At 41.3% G+C, this 22031-nt stretch overlaps 1 protein-coding gene across 1 annotated transcript in view; it reads left to right on the top strand.

Annotated features, from left to right (window-relative positions):
- Positions 1-22031, top strand: part of hcn4 (hyperpolarization activated cyclic nucleotide-gated potassium channel 4) — a 62911-nt gene that overhangs the window by 2496 nt on the left and 38384 nt on the right. The window contains exon 3 of the mRNA XM_069657581.1: positions 17364-17787. Within this exon, the coding sequence (XP_069513682.1) occupies positions 17364-17787 (424 nt within the window). The remainder of the gene's footprint in view (positions 1-17363; positions 17788-22031) is intronic.

The raw sequence follows: 22031 nt of genomic DNA, 5'->3' as shown, positions 1-22031 counted from the left end.
CCCGGGGTGTCAGAGGGAAAAAGGCAAAATGAGACTCTTCCTAGAATAGAAGACAGACGCATTTATCTGCCTGTTTATCCAGGGAGAAGGGACACGTTCACGGCGCTGGCTAACATCACAGGATGTTTTCTATTTAATTTTGTGATTCGACTCATATTTCAGCTGCCTTAAAATGTCATAAATATATTGTTTTATACTCTGTTGCTTAGTGTTTCCAATCTGTGTTGCATTAACAATCTGTCTCCCTCCATGTAGTGTTTTGCGAGTAAACAGTGGCAAGCATGACCCAGGCTTCTTCATCATACAATGTTACTAAAACACTACACTTATTAGCGCTCCCTGTGTCCACATCCACACACTCTTCAGACAGGTCATCATCAGGAAGTGAGACATGTTGTCGACAGTTTGCCATTTTTGTCACGCTCCTCCCAGCTGGTTGTGTTTCCTCTGACCCCCTCTGCTCTCTTACTCACTGTGTTGAATGTCAGGAGGAAGGGTGATTCGGGGCTCGGGGGGAGACTGTCCTGATACTGAAAGGTCACAGTCTTGGCATTAGCTATCAGTTTTGAAGTGTCTTTGAGCAAGACACTAAAACAGAGGCTGCACACGGCACTCAGTGAAATAGATGCTTGTGTTACTCTCTCAGGGAGATGATACAAAAGAGAATAGATGCATGAAAATTCACTGAGAGAGCTTGTAAAAAATGTGGTTAGCCACCCACTTGTTTGTGGTGTGGTGGGGGGATTCTGTATTGTGTATTACCATAATTAAACATTTTGGTGATCTGATAGTGGTTTGATTGTGGTTCAACCGCTCATCACTATGATTATGTAATCACTCAACTACACAATTACACGTGCAGATGTGGCTCTCAGCCAGGGGAGAAAAAAATGAGGCTAACTCTGTATGGGAAAAGATTCATGAACATGAAAAAGACAAAAGCATACATAAACTCCTTAATTCATAAGCAGATTAAAGGATAATGGCCTCGACTGAAGGAAGTCTATGACACCTTTATAAGTATGAAAATGCTTCAAGAATATTTGAACCCAATCTTCATGTGAGAATAAAAAAATCACATCATGTCAGTGAGTTAAAGCGGCATGATGAGATGAGTTACAGCCACTATTTTACTTTTAATGAACTGTAGGAAAAACATGATACCCGGACGCCTACTCCCTCCAAAATCAGGATCAGAGACGGGACGAGATGACTGTAATTAAAGTACACAAGGAGATGAGTGGGACCTTTTAATGGGCCCGGAGAAGAGAAGGGTCTGTGTGACTAAAAAGTTTTATTCCCATGTCTGCATCAAAGCTTTGCCACTTTAAGCTCAAATTAGAGTGTCACAGGAAATCACACAGTCATCACTGCGCTGGAATTCAGCAAAATCTCCTCTTGTCAAGTATTGTATAACGCTAAGAAGCTAGGGAGGAGCAATATCTTGCGAGGGGAAAAAGACGGATTAAAAATGGCATCATAATCCAATCTACAGCCTCATTTCCAGATCCAAAGCTGAACGGCCTCCGTCGATTCTGAACAAACATCTCCCTCTGAGCAGATGTGCAAAGTTTAGCAGAGATGGACGTATACAACCCCGAGAAGGAGACAAGTGCTCCTGCTAAATGACTGATTCGTACAGACTCTTTTAAATAAGGAAGATTATAACAGTGCTTGACCATAAAGTATCTGTGGGGGTTTGATAGGATTGTTGGACAAAGCATATGATTGATGCCGGGATTACTGCCCCCGCTGCCCTGCTCCTAACTGGATGCTCTGTTGGATCTGCTTTGCTCTGCTAGCTTACTTGTCTCTGTCCAGAAAATGTGACTTTACTTTGCTATTTAAAATGTGCCCCCCTATAAAGTCAGCTGAGGCCTTTCGATACTGCATGTCCTTGGTTGTAAATAGAGATGGATAAAAGTCATACAACGCTTATGCCCCTTGTAAAGTTAATAGAATATTTCAGTGCGTGATCAACAAAATGAAAGCCCCCTCACAGAATGGCTCCTCTATCTCGGCATGATGAAAACTAGGTGGTTATATTTTTCCTACCTCTTTATATAGAGCCCTTTGAGTGGATTCTATCAATGCAACAGCATTGTGCACATTTCTAAACAAACGACACGGCGCAATATCAGAATGCAGCCCTCTGATGGCCAAGTGCCTTTTAATTATCTTGCAATTCAGAACCCAGAGGACACATCTGCTGGAAAGTCTTCCACATTTCCCTGGAGAGATAGAAAAGAAGATGTCACACATTAGAAGTTTTTTTTTGCACTGAAGGCTCTATTAATCCCCCCTTTTTCCTTTAGAGCCGTGTTGCCAACACTATCAGAGAGGGGGGTCGGCTGTCCTGCAGTTTCTGTCAATCAGTTAAATCCCTTTGCAACAGTCAGGCGAATCCTTCCATCCCCTCTGCAAAGTCCACTTTTTTTTTTTTCAGCAGCCTTTTATTCCTCACGCACATCCAGTTATGTTTCCCAGAAGACACTTACCTAGACAGTGGCAAAAATAAATCCTCTGAAAAGACATATTACAATTTTGCTTCTGTTATTCTTTTTGGCAGAGAATACATTAAAGAAAAGTGGAGCAGATGTAGTCACAAAAGTGCACATGAAAGCTGTGATATAGTTAGAGGGGAATAACTTTTAGTGTTGACTAAATAAAAGTGCGCTATTTTCTTGTAGGCGTTTATATCACCTAGAAATTAAAGCATGTTTGATGTTTATATTCTTTCGCTAAGGTGAGTCGTGCCATTTTTAATATCCTCCTATAGCCAAGCATCTAGGACCGCTTCCCATAGTCTAATCATAGCTATGTCGACTTTTTACATATTTGCATATCTCAAACTTCCCAGGCTAAAACGGTACAGTCAGGCTCAGTGTAGTTGATAAGACTAAAGAGGGAATGGTTGCTGTGCTGCCTGTACTTAGCCTGCCCTTGTATTTTGTGGGAGATCTGGGGAAAGTAAATTCCACGGTTATTACTACCCTGATGAATATCAAGATATTTTAAATGCTGCACAGATGGTGCACCTTAGCTTTACGGTCCTTATCAAGCATTAGCAGCCTCTGACAGCTACAGGCTGTTTGTGAAACATACAGCTCTCCTCCTGTACCGTGCATCTCTGTGTATTACGTTTGTCTGCGTATGGGATCAGATTAAGTAACAGCATTCTCCATTTCAGTCAGGTTGATTATGGTTGATTTGAGAGTACGTTTTGCTATTGATTTGTTTGAGTCTTCTGGGGCCGGGAGCTCGCCATCCGTGGACTTATTGAAAAATGAGATGGAGGAACATACGCGGCTGCAGCCTGGGTGATTCCCCGTCTTGCGTCGGTGGCAGGAGTCACAGTCTGGGTGAGAGTTAAAGAAAGGTCAAGGTGAGGAGGTGGGCATGCAGTAGAGGAATGAAGAGCCTGGTAAACTGTTTGTTTTTTACAGTGTTTCTAAATGCTTTAAATAAGTGAAGCATGAATTGAGTCCAGGCTGTGTCTGTGTAGTGTGCTAATCTGCAGGGGGAGGTTGTAAAAAGGGGTTTGACACTACATAGCATAAATGACACTATATTCCTGTCAGTCTCCATTAAATAATTCCTCCTTTAATTTAGTGAGGGTAAAACACGGGGATTACAGATGGTTCTGGCTGGGCCTGAAAGTGGGGTAATCAAAATAGGCTGCTGTGCTCATCCACGAATATTAGGAGCCAAGAGATTATTACAGCACAATTTATTTAATGGAGGGAGCCCAGGGAGGATGTGCGTGGCTGGTGGGTGGAAGGTTGCCTGTCATAGTGGCAGAATGATTGAACGCTACCGTGTGACCTCGACAGGCACACTTGTGTGGGAGTGTGAAATCAGGACACGTGATCACAACTGTAAAAGACTGGGGGGTTTTTTTTGCATGTCAGTGTTTTTTCCCCCCTCCTGATATGTCATTTAATTCAGCTTTATGCATCAGGCGGAGAGCTGAGTTTAACCTTGGCAAAGTGATGGTAATCTCGAGGTGAGATTATATTGATTGATTGGACATCATATACATTTTGAAAATGGAAAAGGCCTCTGGAAGCATTTTCTGTTAAGTGCCGCATGTCAGCCAGCCGGTGTGCTTGATGTATTTTGGTCACCTGACAAATGTGATGTTGTGTGTCCTTCCCGCTCCACCATCCTCTGCACTGCAACATCAATTTATAATCTCTCCAGGTGGATGCACAACACAAGTCGGCCAAAACCTACGCTCTTTTAACACATTTCTCCGTCCAATGTTTTTGTTTTACCACTGGTCAGATGATAATTGTCCCCATCACCTCATATAGTCAAGTCACGTATGCAGTGCCCTGTGTGTGACAGTAGAGAGACCGAGACCTCTGGTCCTGACATTATTTTAGAGCCATTTCCTGTTTTGGAGGAGTGCAAAAAATCCTTTTAAGAGTGGCTGCTGTAAAATAGGCTGAAATGGATCCCTTATTGACTTCACCTGTCCACTTGCAGCAGGGGAGGGAATATTACCAGACTTCAACACGTAGCATATGATTAGTGCAAAAGGGGCTGATTGTGCAACTTTTGAGATAAACGCTGAATATAACATCCATGCCTTAATATACTTTTATTTGGCCCCTGGCACAGTAGCAATTATTTCCCCTCAAAATCGTGGTTTTAACTTTCAACCTGACATGTTTGCTAATAATGATATAGGTGTAATCTTCCAGTGATACTCATGAGGTCTGATGACCGGTACTGCAGTGCTTCAGCCCTCTGCATCATCACCCCATTGATAAAGAATATTCTCTTTGGTATCATTGCTTTTACTAACCCCTGTGCGTAGTGATGAATTGAAGAATTTATTGCACTCAAAAAATGATAACTTTGAAAAGAAGAAAGCCGTAAGTTGCCAGAAAGCACAGCAGGCTGTATTTTAGGGGAATTGTCAGCATGGTTGGAATGAATAATTAAGATCGCCAGGGTTAAAATACCTCCTGTACGCTATTGATTCTCTCTGATGTCTTCCATTCAGCGTCCAGGCACGCTATTCACACACAGACCTGGGTGAAACGCTGTTTGCAAATGCTATTCTTGGGTTTGTTCTTGCATAGTTAGAAGCCAGATGGCGGGATTTACTAATTTTAACAATGCTGTGTGGGTCCAAGCACGAACACGCACATTATAAGGCAGCTCAGTACACCACTGCCACTGACCTCGGAAACACATTGGGACGTTTTTGCACCCCGTGCTGGTTGAAATAATCTTGTATTTAATGGAAAAGAAAGAAAAAGAATGAAAAAAGGGTCTGCTGATAGAATCCTAAATACTTAACTTATAAAATACAAATAAGACAATGTGTAGTTTGTTCAGTCCAGTAACCAAATCACACTGTCCCTTGTGTTGACCTCCTGCATGCTGCAGCCGCAGCCTGTCCATTCGTACTCACACAGATTCTACTATATCTAGTACAGGTTGACCTTTTCCGCCCTGCCTGCGTCCCAGGTGGATTCTCACACCCCTTGTCTCTCTGAGATTGGATTGCTTTTTCCTATCAGCCCAGACAGAAAATGGCCAAGATGTCAAACTGGCTCTGATATGCAGCTCCAGGGTGGAAAGAATACTAGAAACACCACATTAAAAAGAACTTTAAATTAATGTAAGACCCTACAAAGTCAGCTTCACAGGAAGTTACAATAAGTTCAGAGCCAATTAGTGAATGTGCCATAAAAACAAGGATCAGTTCTAGCTGCAGGTGACTCAGGTAGAATAACACGTGTCATGTGACAGTGACATTATTACATTTTATTCTACGTTTCTGTCATCCTTTTACCTTTCTTACATTCTGACTTTGAAGTAATAATACTATTCTATAAATGTAAAGAGGAAACAAATAACTTAATGACCCCCCCCCTTTTTTGTTAATAATGTAATATATGATAAGATTATATAATGTATTACAAAAAATACAAAATCAATTTTATATATTATCAAATTTAAACTAACTGTAGGTTTTGAGGGTCTATGTTCAATGAGTTGTTCAACCCAATGACTGTATAAATGGACGATGCGTGTCCATCTGCTCTCATTGTATGATATTGAAGCCAAAATAGTCCCTGTGGCAGGCGCTGCCATCCTGTGCTGGTGATCTCATTAGGAGCCAGCGCAGTGGAGATCGCACTTCTGCAAACGAAAACACACTTAACTTATCAAATAAAAAAGGGATCTCACTCGCCGGCGTGTTTAACAGCAGAACAGCTTCTCTGTGTTGTTTTGAAGCAGATGTTCACAGATATAGAAACTTCAATGACTGTAGTAATTGTTTTAGTTACTTTTCCTCTCACCTCTACTCTGCTAATCTGGAACAGACCGGCTGCAGGAGCCGTATTTGTCAACAGAGCTGTCAATCATCCTTTTTACAGCATCAAACAACTAATTAAAAATAAACTTGTCAGAAAAATGAACACTTGGACGTAAATCAGCATGATAAGAACTACCTATAATGACAGAAACCATGTTTGAGAAAAATGTATTTGACGTGTATTTTGATTTTAGAGTTTGACTCATGTCCCATCTGTTAACATGGAGGAGGCTTTATGACCTATACTGCAGCCAGTCAGCAGGGGGCGCCCGAAATGTTTTGGCTTCACTATTGGGGAGCTGACATGTTGTTTGTCTTTTTATGCAGACTATGGTCTAACCTAAGGCATAACAGTCTCACAGAGTTCATTGCATTGAATGCAGCTTCCATAAGCTTTCAGTTGCATGTCATGATCTTCATCTGCAATGAGCTGTCACGGTTATTGTATATATTATATGTGTTTGATATTTAATTTGATAGAACCAACTCAATGGCAGTTTGCCAGTCTCACAGGTTCATCACAGAAAAAGGAAAACAAAGTGGATCTTGAGTCAGATTTATTTTGTCTAATTACGGTTAAATATAATTAACTTTAACATGCAAATATTGACCATATGGAAACCTACACAAACTATATAAATAGTAATCCCATTTTTTTTGCTTAAATCACTTAAATGTGTGAGTTATAACAGATGGAAAAAAGGAAAAAACACATGATTACATAATGCAGTACATGTTGGTAATTTAGCTGAGGTGCGATGGTAATTCAGCTTATCATAAAAAGTGAGAAATCCATATATCTTTATGTGAGGTCAAATAATGATTCCTCACACACCCGGCTCATAATTCACCTGGTCTTTATTCCATCTCTAATATCACTCCCTCCAGCTAACAGGAGGATGGCATTTCCTTAGAGGACCTTACGCTCACTCTGTGAGAATGTATTGAAGGCTGCAGCGCTTTGCACACAGTGGGGTTTCCACTCACAGAGGACCAGAGTCCAGTGCATCGAATAAAGAACTCTGTGTGTGGCCGGTGTGATTCACAGGAAATACTTCCCTGGATCAATGTGTTTGGCCGGGCCCTGCCTCATGCTGGGTGTCTAGAAGACTCAGACAAATGGCTTTATTATGAAACAAGTAGTGGTGAGAGACGGATTGTTCCCTCTCCTCTGCTAAGGAGGGGGGACCGCTGATTTATCTTCACCATCTCCATAGTCAATAACATGTCCAACCCAGTTTAGGTCGCACTAAGTTACCCAGTGTTTGATTGAACAGGGATGCAGCAGTAAAGTTGCTGTTTGCAAATCCAATCCCTGACCTTGTTTAGCGTGTACAATCGAGAAATTATAGAGCTAACAAATAAACAAGACAAATCCTACCTTGTTTGGTTTAACAGTCAGATAAGCCCCCGCTTGTGCTTACTCACGCAGACCAGAAAATATCTGATAAACTGCATCTCCTCTCCCATTTGATTTGATTTCATGCTCCAGGTGTCTTCTTTGTGAGGGTTTTCATCAGCCTTTATTTTGCATTAATTCTACTTTATTTACCTCGACGTTTGTGAAATGTTGCAACATTGTTGAAACAAAAGTAACGACCTCTACGTCGAGAAGACCACCACCTCTCCCTCAAACACCCCCTTCGCTTTAGCTTAGATATATGTGGTATAGAGTCTCATTTTCTCTCACTGTCCCTCCTCATTTTCTCTTTTCATGCCCCTTCTCTCCTTGTCGCCCTTTGACCTCAGATCGCCGTTTTGGAGATGGATAGAAAAGGCTTTCATTGTGGCTGCTCCATTTGCTGATTGCAGTACCTGAAGCGGTGAAGATAATGGTGCAGCCTAGAGCAAGGGCGTGAGGTGATGGTGTACAGTGTGATCAGCTCCTGGTGTGATAGACAGTACATTATCTTAGCACTTCATCTATGTTCAGAGAAAGCCCATTGCTCCATCTCTCCCTCTCTCTCTCTCTCTCTCACTTGCTCGGGACTGGCAGGGTGGGGGAGGGGTTGTCGTGCTCACTTGGCAGGCCAGTGTTACCTCTGCCACACTCTGCGGCTGGCTGACAGGGGACCCCTTTGACATGACCCTAAGGACCTTGTGGGAGATAACAAGGCATCATGATAAAACACAGATGCAATTAGTGGCAGGATGACAGTCCACTACGCTGGAGTGCAGATACTGGCATATGCGAGCAGGATAAGTGCACAATGGTGGTCCCGGCCAGAGAGCTTTCTGTCTTCGACGGAGCAGCTCTGTCACTCACTGTCCGCCTGATTCTTCCCTACAGAGGGCTTATTTATTTACTGAAAGCAGGCTAGACGTGTACAGTTTTTGTTCCTCTGAGCAGATAGGTAGCAGGATGAACTCTGGGAAGCAGTGAAGGGCCCCAGAGGGCTGCAGGGACAAGGACAGGGATACTGATCCTGTCCAGAAACAGCCCCAAACAAAATCTTTTAAGAAACTGGGACAGGAAACAGAGTTGGCTACTTCAGAGCATTCTTCTCAGTGGGCTCCCTGATTACATCTGGTCAGATTGCAGAAGTGGCTTTGGAGATTTCATGATTAAGTCAGAGCTCTTAAGTGCACCCTTCTGAGCTATTGAAACATCAGAGCAAGTTTAGGCTGGACTTATTTCAGTGAGCAGATCTGGGGCATTTTTCTTCAGTGTCTTGGAGCCGTGCTGCGGTTTCCCTGATATAGTTAGCATGGCTGTGGATCTGTCAGTCGCTGCCCACATCTTATTTTTTTAATGGAGATGATGTGAAAAGAAAAGAAATTCAGTGATTATTACACTACTGAGTGGTTTAGAATCAATGTTAACCAGTAACAGAGAATCATGTGACTGACTGAGTGAGTGACGGGACTTCACACAGCCGTAGAGAGGGAGAGTTGCGACAGCGCAATGGCGGATCATGGCGCATGTTGGACCTCCATTGATGCGACTCTCTGTCCAAACGGCTCTGGATACTTTGTTCAGGGAGTAGGCAGGGCTGCTCGTCCGCTGTCCTCACCTACGTCCGCAGCGTGCAGCTGCTTTCAAACACATTGTCATCGGCCTCATGAGGACAGTCCCTGTAACACATTGCCCACAAAAGCCCACATTGACCTGATGCGGTCAGCCACATACTCGGTTCTGACCTCGTCTTGTTGAGAGAGCTTCCAGGAAACGCATATCTACAAGGCTAACTGTACGGTCTCATATTGTTCACCTTATGAACAACATAATGCAGTGAAAAATAAATTATACATTGTCAGAGGTAATTAACAGTTAGTTTAAATCTGCTTCATTAATTTACATCACTGATTGAAAACTAATAACTTAGATTCAGTTGTTGTAAAGTGTTCCTCTAGTTCGTGCGATCTGTTGATCACTTTTCAGGCTCCACTCTTGTTCTCTGAGTTTCAGTGGCTTTCTTTTACCTTTGTTCGTGCTTCCCTTTAAAGGATGAGACCTCTATCTGTCAGAAAATGTTCTACTGCAGCGGATTGGATGACATTGTGTCTTAAGCATTGTCTTTCCCTTGCCTGAGTTGAATAACAGTCCCAGTCAGAGCTTTAGAGGTGACTGAAAACTCCTACCCTGTCCCCTATCCTTGATGTCCTCCCAAAGAACTACTTGTAATCTTATTTATGAATCTCTCTAAGCAGTGTTAGGTAAGGTTGACTCCTTTCACACGATTTCGCTTCTCCGCTCTCCTCTGTAGGTATTTAGCAAATCCCTCTGTTTCCTCATCGCCCAAGGTTGGGGAGATTTGCCTCCACCTCTGATGGAATCTTCTTAGCCCAGGTTTGATAAAACAGCGTGCCTCACCTAAATATAGCCACCTGCGACTGCACAGCCCCAGTGTCAGTGATGTGCTCGCAGTGTGCCTGCTGGCTGTGCACAGCAAAGACAGCGCCGCTATGACAGTTCATTGGAGCGGGTGACAACAAAAATAGGATTAACCCTTTTAACCTGATTTTTTTTTCTTCTAGACACTTAAATCTTGCTGAGTTTCCACACTGGCTTCTTTAGAACCAATGGGCTGCTCTTTTATGAGGGGCTTTTATTCCTGCTGAAGAGCTGTTGTTCTCCAGTAAAGTGTGACAGACTGTATCATGGATTGCTCTCCCTGTGGCGAGGTGTAGCTTATGTAAAGTGAAGTGATATTTTTTCCTCACTAGAGCGTGTTATGCTTAATTTTCATTCAGTCCTCCTCATTCACTCAAAAATGTCAATGACGCTGTTTCCCTGTCAGTTATCAAATGAGTTTAACTGAACTTTGGAACTTGTTTTTAAAGCTCCTGTGAGGAGTTTATTGCTGGTTATGAAACAGACTGAAATTAATTCTGATAACTCTATGTGAAAAGCAAACCAGACCATCAGCGACAAGATTGATTATTTCTATATAGTTATTTTTAATGCCTCACACGCCTGGTGGGGGTTAGGTGTCAAATGAAGCAACTGCACGCTGCCTTTGTTTAAATGTTCCAGGGCAAAAATTTAAAGTGAGTAAAAACCACCACTTAAGCATGTACAGGACAAAATCAGAGGCTTTGTCTACAGGGGGCACCAAAATCAACACAAACCGAAAGTTCCTCAAAGGAGCTTTAAGTAAAATAATTATCTTTACTCTGGCTTTTAAAATGTTGGACATATTTTGATACAAGGGAAAATAAATTTATGCAATACAATTTTAGAATAACCTGAGCAACAGATACATCACCTGAAACACAGATTTATTCTGTGCCCCTAAACTAACCTAACATATGCATCAGGTTTAACTTAGATATTATATACAGGAAAATCTATTATTTTAACTTACATGTCAGATACAGTATTTTGCACAAAAGCCAACAAACAGTTATGTCATAAAACATCTTCAATAGATAAAGAAACGGTTTCAAAACGCAACAGGTTTTGTTTGAGTCAAATTGCATTGAAACAAGACGAAGGAAGCCTATTAGAATTAAGTACCTCTACCTATAGTTAATGGTGGTTTCTTATAACGATCATACAGACCCCTTAAATTCAAGTCACTTTAGCCGACCGAGTTCAACCAAACTGAAACATTAAAGGCGAAATACCAGAAAAATTCCATATCATTTTCACGAGTAGTTGAAACTGGTTGGTTTACACTTTTCTTTACCTGCAATTCACCCAAATCAGAGTTAAAGTTCTACAAGAATGCAACATATTTATACACTAACACATAATAAAGACAGATTGAGATCAGGCATATTTGGCCAAATATGTTCAACTGACCTAATTTATCTTAAATTGTGTTTCTTAATCATGGATATTGGGGTTGTTGGTGCATCAACCTCAGTAAGTTCCACGCAGTCAGCTCTACAAAGTTTAAATAGTAAAAGAAAAAAGAGTCTGTACTTGGTATATAGGCCAAACCTCAAGGTTTTCTTGTAAGAGAAAAAGATTGAAAATGTGGTGGTCCAAAATAAAACAGGTTTGTTTGTGCTATTGATATTTAACATAACATGATTCTCAGGCATAAAGTCAGTCAGTAGGAGTAGGATCCCTGGTAACACAACCAAAGGGGGCAAAAAAAGCGCACACAAACACACACAAATAAATTATTCAAAAGGGGGACCTGCTTTCTCATGCAAAAACAGATCAATTGCAATCATTTAATTAGCCCAAACCACATTTACAGTGCACATAATGTTGGCTGGTGTCCTGGTGGTGCTGTAGTCTGGGATCACCCACTGTTTGTCTGCTGTTCCCATTCAGTCAGTGTGATACAGAATAAAGAGAGGCACTGTTAAATGCTGTCTGCCTCTTGTACCTGACATGACAGATGATCTGCTTGCCTGCTATGCCATCACTCCCCCAGCATGGTAGCCAGCAGATAGACATGTCTACAAGAGACACAAGTTCACATGCGCATGCATGCCCAAATACAAACACACACTCCCTGTATATGCAGGATTATATACCCCCCAGTCTTTTATCCCCTGTGCCTCCTGAATCTGAATATAGGTGAGTGTGTGTGTGTCCATCTCAGGCTGTTTGTGGTGGCTCTCACATTCTCTTTCAGGTGGCCTTGCTGGCAGGGTAGGGAGGAAGAGAGAGGCTTCTCATGTAGTCAGATGCACTCTGAGGGTGACAACATGTTCTCGCTGTCCCTGGTCACCCCACCGGAGAGCAGAGTGTGCTGTGGCTCTGGACCTACTGACAACAAAATGTCATGGCTCCCTTCATCATTGTACACACAGCAGCATAACACATTAGGTGTGAGCTGCTCTGATGCTCCTTTTTCTTATTTTGTTTAATACACATCATGGAAACCTGTCACTGTGTCGTTTATTTTAATTTTCACTTTGGCCCAATTACATTTTGTCATGATCTTCTATCTTGCAGTTTGTGATTTACTTCCCTTTCCCTCTGATCACATAAATATACAAACAAACATTCTGCTTGTATTTTATTTTGAAAACGGGAAGCATAAAACCACCACACAGTCTGAGTCAGTAATTTGGGGTGCAAACATAGATATGGGATTATGCGATGCCTTTGAAATGTCCGGTGAACATCCCGCACTCGCCGTACTGTATTTATAGAACAATGTTCTTCTATGTCAGGGTCCCAGTGCATAATAAAACACAGTAAATGGATCCCTGCTATGTTTAGGTGGCCTCACCTCCATTAGGAGGCAACCACAAGGAAACAAGTGAAAAGGAGAATTCATGAGCATTTATCTTACACATGCACGCACACAAACGCACACACAAAACACCTACACAACCTCAGTCAACATGTACAGATAGAAACACACAGAATGCACAATGATTTCTACGCAAAATATTGTAATGGGTTGATCTCGGTATACATTTTCAAACCTTATCTTACTAATGCTCACTGGATATCTTCCATTGGTGATTGCTGTTCCCTTCATATTTTGCAATGATGTGTAATGAGTGTACATAAGCTGCTGTTAAAATAACCGTTCACCAAACTATTACAACACGTGAGGCTTACTCAAACAGGTTGCGATGGTAGCTGTGTTCTTTTAGAAAGATGGCCAGAGGTCTTAAATTTCTGTCCTGTTCTTTCTGCAAATGTTAAGGAGCTCTCCTTGGTACTAATTGTCAGTTTATTTCAACCGGTTTCCTCGCTCTGTCATTCATACAGCATCATCTAACCACTTGTCTATTAGGGTTAATCTTTGTTTACAAGCCAGATACCTTTTGGAAAGCACTCATCTAGCTTGTCTTGGTTTTCTCTGGAACATAAACCCAGTTGTTGAACTGTGAATTAATTCATTTTATTAGCCAGGGTAGCAGCGTGACTGTAGAGATGGCAATGATGGTCTGCATCATCAGGTTACTGTACAGTTTTCCACTATTTTGTATTTGGTTTTAGGTGCTAAATAGCAAACTTGGCATGCTTACGTGCTTAAATGGTGAAAACTGCTAACACACCTGCTTAACAAGAGCGTGCATTTTTATTGGTAAGCATCACAATGTTAGCATTTAGCTGAAGGAGCTCCACAGAACTGTTTGGGAGACTGTAGAGAGCTAGTTTTGTTCTACTATGGTATTGCACCCTGTTTGTTCCTTTGTTTGTTGAGGACTGTCTTAAAGAACAAAAGTGATAAAAAGGAGACATTTTCATATATATTTTATATGACCTTAGTGGGTATTCCATGTATTGTTTTAAAGTAGATTCATTGTTCAAATTCAGTGTTAACTTAAATTGCTCTGCCAAAGACAAGGATTTGCACTTGATAGAGTTACTGAAAGAAAGGGATCATTTTATTTCATTGCCGTAGACCCTGTCGAGTGCGCACACTTACATCCTATTTGTAAGCTGTGTCGCTTCTACAAATGCACAGGCTATCTGGCATTTGTAATATTAGGGAAGTCTGAAGAACAAATGCCATTACCTATGTTTGCTTTTTCCTCCTTTGAAGTTTTTCTTGTCCTCCTGGGCTTTCACTCTTAACATGAGCAAACACAGTGGTGGCGAGGTCTGTCTAAATATAACTCCACTTGACAACAAGCTGGAACAGTAGATACCCTTTTACTTTGAAGAAATCCAATTACTGTCACTGTTTCCTCTGCGTGTTTGTATGTGTGTGTAACAGGCATGTAACTGAGATCTGTGTATACCGTATCTGTAAGCATGTGTAAGTGTTGGTTGCATTTGTTAACTGTAATGTGAGCACAGTTAACTCGAGCATCTGCTACACAGCGACCTTTGTAAGTTTGCAGTATTTAACAGTAATTATGTATTTAAAGTGGGGGAATGTTTGTCCACAGTTTTATGTGTTAGAGACAATGTTACCTCTCCTCTCTGAAGGCAACTGTGACAAACCGTAACATGGAGAACACAGTGCTGACCATTATTGATGTCCCTTGTTTTGCCTCCATCATGCATCAGTAATGGACTTTAGTCATGCTCACAGAGGGAAAAGGAAAACACTGCTGGCACACAAAAACAATAAATGATTAGCTGTGACCAAGTCTGCGCTATTCGAATAATAAAAAGTTTCATTTTGAGCAGTGCAGAACATCATTCATTGTAGTAGCATCAATGGGAATATCAAGAGAGAAGGGTAAAACTACTAAAAGCTTTTGTACTGATTCATCACAAGGACTTTAAAGAGACTAATGATCAATCGGATGATAAACTGTTTATCATTTGTCAAAACACTGGGAATCAAAGAAAAAACACAAGACTCCTTTGAAAATCTCATGAGGATAAAAGTGGAAGACACCTGGTGAGCGGCAGGTTATTTTTATCTGTATGTTTGTTGCCTGTGAGGCAGACACCATGTACTCGCTCGACTTGACTCGGGCCAGAGGTCTGTTTGGATCAGGATGTGTGATCCAGCAGTTCCTAGTAAAGCTATGAGTTATTTTCTGTCACGCACCATGAAATTTATAGACATCAGCTGCAACAAGGAAGTGAACGAGCTATAATTACATGCTGTAGTCTAGCTGGACTGCCATAAAAAAGAATCCCATAACCTACTTCTGTATGCAGCATCCTTTCTTCTTCATTTCTTATAGCCCTGCTCTTGAAATTGGTTTTGCACTGAGACACATCTTTGTGGCCTATTTAAAGGTGGGTGGCTAAATCATCCGAGCTCACTGGAGCAGTGCACAATGCACAACCCGCTTATGGTGCAATCTATGGAGCATCCAGGATATATCACCCTTTACACAAAAGAGCCGATCTGAATTCAATTACGGAGCAAGGGGAGAGTTCAATTTATATCCAAACTCTCAGGCTGGGAAGATGCATGAGGTCACAGTGCAAATTATAATTAACAGTTAACTCTCATTGACCTTTGAGTTGTGATATATAGTCCAAACACAAATAGCTTGCATGTCAGGCTGCCTTCTGGCGTGATGGGAGGTAGCATATGTAGAGGTTATTACACTAATCAATCCCTCCAGGATTTCACAGGCGTTTTCTGTGATTGTTGCAGCCAAAAATGCATGATTTCACACTAGCTGTTTAAAAAAAGTTGCAAGGAGAGTTTCAATGTTTTGAGCTTTTCTTTTTGTCAAACACATTAAACCACCACTGTGAGTGACTGGGACAAACGCACTAATAAAGCCATTTATTGGGCTGAACGAGCTGTTTGTCTTCTGACATCACTTCCGGTCGAATGTCAAGATGCTAAATAAAATGTATAAAAAGTGAATGACACTAAAGTCAATAGACATTAAATGCTCATTTCCCGCTGCGCATGCACAAATGCTATCCAAGTGCAAAGAAGAATCTACACATTATTTGTTACATTTACAGAGTTCTACTCTTTACTTCGGCTGCTGCAGCAGTTTACCACAATTAATATGAGACGGAAAGCTTACGATCTCACTGTACACTGACTATTTAAAATCAGCACTGACACAAAAATCAGTAAGAAGTAAGTAATGCAGTAAAAGATGCCCTCGATGTTAATACAACACTGCAGACCTCAGGGGATTCATAGTTTGGTGACTTAAATGACTTCACGCTTGCAGGGAAAAAGGATGATTGGTCGAATTTGTGGGAAAGTTGCAGCAATTTTGCAAGGGTGAGAAAAAGTTGCAGCAGTTGTTTGAATTTGCGTGAATTCACGGGAACACAACTTTACAACTTCCTGAAGGGACTGATATGAAAAACCGTTACTATTTGTTGTGTTGTTTTTTAATATTTCACAAATAATAATAAGGAAACTTCGATTAATAATTAGTACATATGATATCAGAATGCCATTTATTACAGTAGATACCATAAATATAGGTTCCAGATTGTATCCAAATATTACACAAAAATATGTTTATGGTTTTGCAACTATAACATGTAAAAAAAAAACAAAAAAAAAACACGTAATCATAAAAGCAACTTTATAATGTCTCATATGCCTCCTTTACAACAGACATTGAACTTGCCATGGGAAGAAAATCTAAAATGTTACTAATAAGATCAACAATGACCTGGTACTACTCACTAACAAGTTTCATAAGCCATTACACTGTGACAGTGAGCATGCACGCACTACCAGGACCCTAACATTGAGATAGCTAAATGGTATTCAGCCGTCATAAATTGAATTGTTTAATACTTTTCGTACTGTGACCTGTTAATGTCTTCTGTGATAAATGCCTACACTGCAGATGAAAGTGTGTAACGTGTGTGTAATTTGTCTGGTGAGTCTAAGATTTTGTGTTGTAGAAAATGCATCATATTGCTTCCATGATACGTTTGTTGAATGGCTATGACAGACCTACATATTGTGCTTTACATGAGGTGTCATGCATAGTTTCTGGCTCACTTTAAAAGTCTACAAAAATGGCAACTCTTTTTTGCCTTTGGGATGTGTTTAGAAATACTGTATACACTGTATGATGCAAGGTGATGTAAATACTGTGTGTGTAATACATCAGGCAGTCGGTATAAAAAGAGTTTTCAAAGCACATAGAGAACAATGTTGCCCATACACTCAGCAGGATGTTGCTAATAGTTAGCTAGAGAGTTTTACTTTGTCCTTACTATAGTGTCCTTTCTTCATTTCTCTCCACCCAGGTTTTACTGGGACTTGACCATGCTGCTGTTGATGGTGGGCAACCTCATCATCATCCCCGTTGGCATCACGTTCTTCAAGGACGAACACACGCCCCCCTGGATCGTGTTCAACGTGGTCTCTGACACCTTTTTCCTCATGGACCTGGTCCTCAACTTCAGGACGGGCATCGTCAAGGAGGACAACACGGAGATCATCCTGGATCCGCAACAGATCAAGATCAAGTACTTGCGGAGTTGGTTTGTGGTGGACTTCATCTCGTCCATCCCTGTGGACTACATCTTCCTCATCGTGGAGACACGCATCGACTCAGATTTCTACAAGACGGCACGCGCTCTGCGGATTGTCCGCTTCACAAAGATCCTCAGCTTGCTGCGACTGCTTCGCCTCTCCAGACTCATTCGCTACATCCACCAATGGGAGGAGGTAGGACAGTGCACAATGTTTTTCCTATATGTGTGTAGTTTTGCTGAATGTTGCCCACTCTAATGTATGATTGATGCTGTTTTGAGTTGTCCTTGGCAAACTGGAATCAAGTATTAACAAGTGGATTCACACAGAGAGGAAAAGACGGAATACCAAGGTAATCACAATGATTGACAATCATAGCACACCATTTGATGAAGCTAGTCAAACACATAGGGCTTCACTACCTAAATGCAATTATATCAAATGGTATTCCCATGCTGAGGAAATACTCCGAGTGTGTTTGCAGAGCTCTGTACCTTCCCCTCTTCCCTGCGGAGGGAAATATGGATGGATGCTGCTTCTGATTACGTCCACCCTTGAAAGGAGTGAAGAGGCTCTTTTGCTGTAACCCAGTCACCAATATGTTGATGAAGCCGGGCTGCTGATTAGCATTTGCACTGTGTGCCCATCCAGCTAGCAGTGGGACGACAGAGCCCAGAGAGGCATCGCTGCAATACAAGCGTGATTATAATTGCGTCAATATTTAGAAAAGTTCCCATTGCTCTCGCTGGATGGGACTTGTTGTTCAGTCTCAGAGGTAAAAGGTGCAAAGTGAAGCATCAGCGACTCAGCGTGGAGTCAACAGCAAGACACTTGATGGTAACATGGGACTGTAGGGTCTGCTTTGGTCGGTAGGTTACAAATGATAAGAAAAACACTGGTTTAAAGCTCCTGTGAGGAGTTTTGCGCTGGCTATGAAACAGACTGAAATTAATTCTGATTACTTTATATGACCTACAGAAGCAAACCAGACCATCAGCAACAAGATAGATTATTTCTATATGGTTATTTTTAATGCCTGAAACAGCTGGCGGGGGGTAGGTGTCAGATGAAGTGAAGAACTGCACGCTGCCTTTGTTTACATTTTCCAGGGCAAAAATGTAAAGTGAGTGATCCATATGACTGAAAGCAGGATGAGATGTTTTGTTAAAAACCACCACTTAATCATGTACAGGACAAAATCAGCAAAGAGATAAGAGGTATGGTCCACAGGGGGCGCTAAAATCAACACAAACCGAAAGTTCCTCACAGGAGCTTAATAATAAATGCTTCCCACTAGCTGGTCTCCTTTTTGCAGGGTCAGTGCATTTTGATATACGGCTGTCTGTCATTCCACGCATCCTCCCTAAAAATAACCAAAGCTAGTTCAGGGTTTAGAGTCTCGATGAAGAGTACTTTCAATCAGTGTGCAGGGCCAGATTACAGATGTTATTTTGCATTGAATGCTGTTGTTGATGTCAGTATCGTATTACCCAGTAATGACTCTCAAGACCACTGAATTACTTTTCTTATGTAAAGTTTAGAATTTAAAAGTTATTAGGATGCTGTTGCAATATTCTTGTTGTTGTAGATTTTGATTCTGGATCAAATTTAAAAGTTTTCACAGTAAAATACTTGTAAAAGTAAAATACTTGTAATTTATAATTGAATCTAAGTTTTGATAGCTAAAATATTGAATGGGAACATACAGCTCTGGAAAAAATTCAGAGACCACTGCAAAAATATGTGTTTCCTCTGGTTTTAATATTTATAGGTTTGTCTAAAATGAACTTTTGTTTTACTCATTTCGGTCTTTTAGTTGCAGAAAATGACGACTGGTAAAGATAATAAAAAGATGCAAAAAAGATGTTCTTCAGACCTGGAATAATGCAAAGAAAAGAAGTTCATGTTCATTATTAAATGAAAGAATACAAATGTTTTAACTCAGGAAGAGTTCACAAATCAATATTTGGTGGAATAAGCATCTTGGCATTCTCTCCACAAGTCTGTCACATTGCTGTTGGGTGACGTTATGCTACTCTTTGTGCATAGATTCAAGCAGCTCGGCTTTGTTCGCTGGCTTGTGACCATCCATGTTCCTCTTCTTCACATTCAGGAGGTTTTCACTAGAGTTCAGATCTGGATTGGGCTGGCCGTGACGTGTAGAGAGAGATGCTGATTTAAGGAAAATTTGCTTTGGTCTCTAATTGTTTTCCGGAGCTGTAGATAATATAAGAGATTGGAAAGCTGTTATTTAGTTTACATAAATACTGCAAAATCAAATACGGTATGTGATTACGGAAGTGATTATCTCCTAAAAAAATTCCACAGTCAACAAAATAATCATTTCATTGTGAGACTCTGGTTATGTGTTTCTCTTTGTCACTTTGAATTGTAGCTGTAATTTAACATTTACATTCTAACAACACTGCATGCATATTCATTAATTAGCCGGTTTGCACTCTCTTGTCAAACTGCAGTGCCAACAAGTCAGTTGGTGGGTGTTCACCTGAGTGGATGACATTAAATGGACTATTGTAAAGGTTGAATAGTGAGCTGATTGCCAATCAAACCACAGCATCCCCAGACCTGCCCATGGGTGTCCTGCAAAGATCCTGGTTTTCAAATATTCAGCTGGCACTCTGTGTAGAACAGTGTATATAAGTGTGGTGACATTAATCATGCAGGGCCTCTGTGATGCCATTTCAAAGAGAGGAAAAGTTCAAATGAAATCACTTGGGGAGACTCCCTTTGCCACCCTGTGCCTCCATGCATGCCTGCTGCTGTACTTCAGAGTCCAAAATGAAGGCAGTGATACGAGCAGCAGAGGCCAGCTTTCATTTGAATAGAGTGGACACACTGACAGGGTGCTGTCACATGTCCAGCCTGTGCAAAAAAGGCAACAAGGGAAGGAGAGCAGAGAGGAGGAAAATGAAAGAAGGAAAATAAAAGGATTAAGGGAAGGGAGGAAAGAAGAAGCAGTCTGCTGAACGAGCGCATCGTGTCCTAAAACGCCAAAACAATAGGACAAAGACGGGGGACAATACACTCACGGAGCCAGCTGCCATTTACATGTTTTATGCCCGCGTGGGCGGTGTGTGTGTGGAAGTGTGTGTGAGGTTTTCTGATGAATGCTAGCTAGGCAGACAGAGTGAAAGGCCAGCTTTGCCTCAGTGCCAGAGTACTCCAGATGCAACCTCACAGAAATGTCATCTGTCACTGCAGAATAACTTGTCGCTGAGATCTCACCACCTGACTGACTTTATGACTTTTCCTATTGACAGCTACACTTCAGACTAAGTGTTTGCATCTCATCGCCATTTGAATATTGTGGTTACACTTCGCACTGCCCTTGCTTTGGCCTTTTCCCCTGCATGTAAAACTTTCGAGAGAAATTATAACTGCAGTCATTCTGTGACTTTTCTACAGATAAACACACAGTCACACACTCTTTCCCCTGGATTTCACATCATACTGAGGCAGGATCCTCGTGATCCATGACACTGTGCAATTTTTAGCCCCATCACTGCATGCCATTCAGCGTTGCTTGCCACGCTTAAAATGGCGCCGCGATAGGATGCACGTCTCTGACAAGGCAGAAGCTGCAGACCTGTGATGTCCTCATGTCCTCCAGAAGGCGTAGCTGAATTATTTTACTCATATTCCACAAGTATCTGCAAGCTATAAATAGACTCGCGCACATATTCATTTGGTTTGTTATTGTTTGAGATTCATTTCCTCCTCGGCAAGAAGTCACACAGAGGACACTTCTTCCGGGAAGTGTTGAATGCAGCTCAGTGAACTGTACTGCACGGTTTAATGCCTCGTAGAGTGATACTGTTGGGAACAAATTTTAAAATTAGAATCTTTTCTCATTTACCCACTGCTGTGAATAATCTTTTTAGGAATTCGGGACGAGACAAAGGAATATAAAGTGTGTACTGAAGAGACGGAGAATCAATTCAAAGCGGGGACAAACCAGAGCTCACATCTATTGTTGTTTTTCTTTCATTTCAGGGATGGGCACAAGACTTTTAAAAAATAGATTCATGAAATCACAGAAGCGTACTTCACACTGAGACCATGTAGATACCTCTGTCAAAAGGTTACTCATGAAGTGACGCTGCCTAACATCCCTGCTTATAAAAGCTGCCCCTCGTGTGACTTGCACTTTCACAGCAATGGGCCGCTCCACCACGTCATAAATCTGTTTCATAATCCTTCAGGGACAGTTAGCTCACTCCGACATGTAGTATTTACCTCGAACATAGTTTCAGTTAGTGATATAACAACATGTCTAAGGCACATTAAAGGGGCTGAATCCACAAATGTCTCCTTTGATCCCCCCCTAAAAATCTTTGGTAAAGGGAGGAGATCATGATCTGCTACATATGCACAGGGAATAATGCAATATACATGTCTATTGTAATATTAGTAAGCTA

This window comes from Semicossyphus pulcher, unplaced genomic scaffold (genome assembly GCF_022749685.1).
Source record: "Semicossyphus pulcher isolate SPU_LCO1_2020_fin unplaced genomic scaffold, fSemPul1.0.p SCAF_1, whole genome shotgun sequence".
In the NCBI taxonomy this organism is placed as follows: Eukaryota; Metazoa; Chordata; class Actinopteri; order Labriformes; family Labridae; genus Semicossyphus; species Semicossyphus pulcher.
The sequence above is the reverse complement of the archived record's forward strand: the minus strand, read 5'-3'. Positions and strand labels throughout refer to the sequence as shown.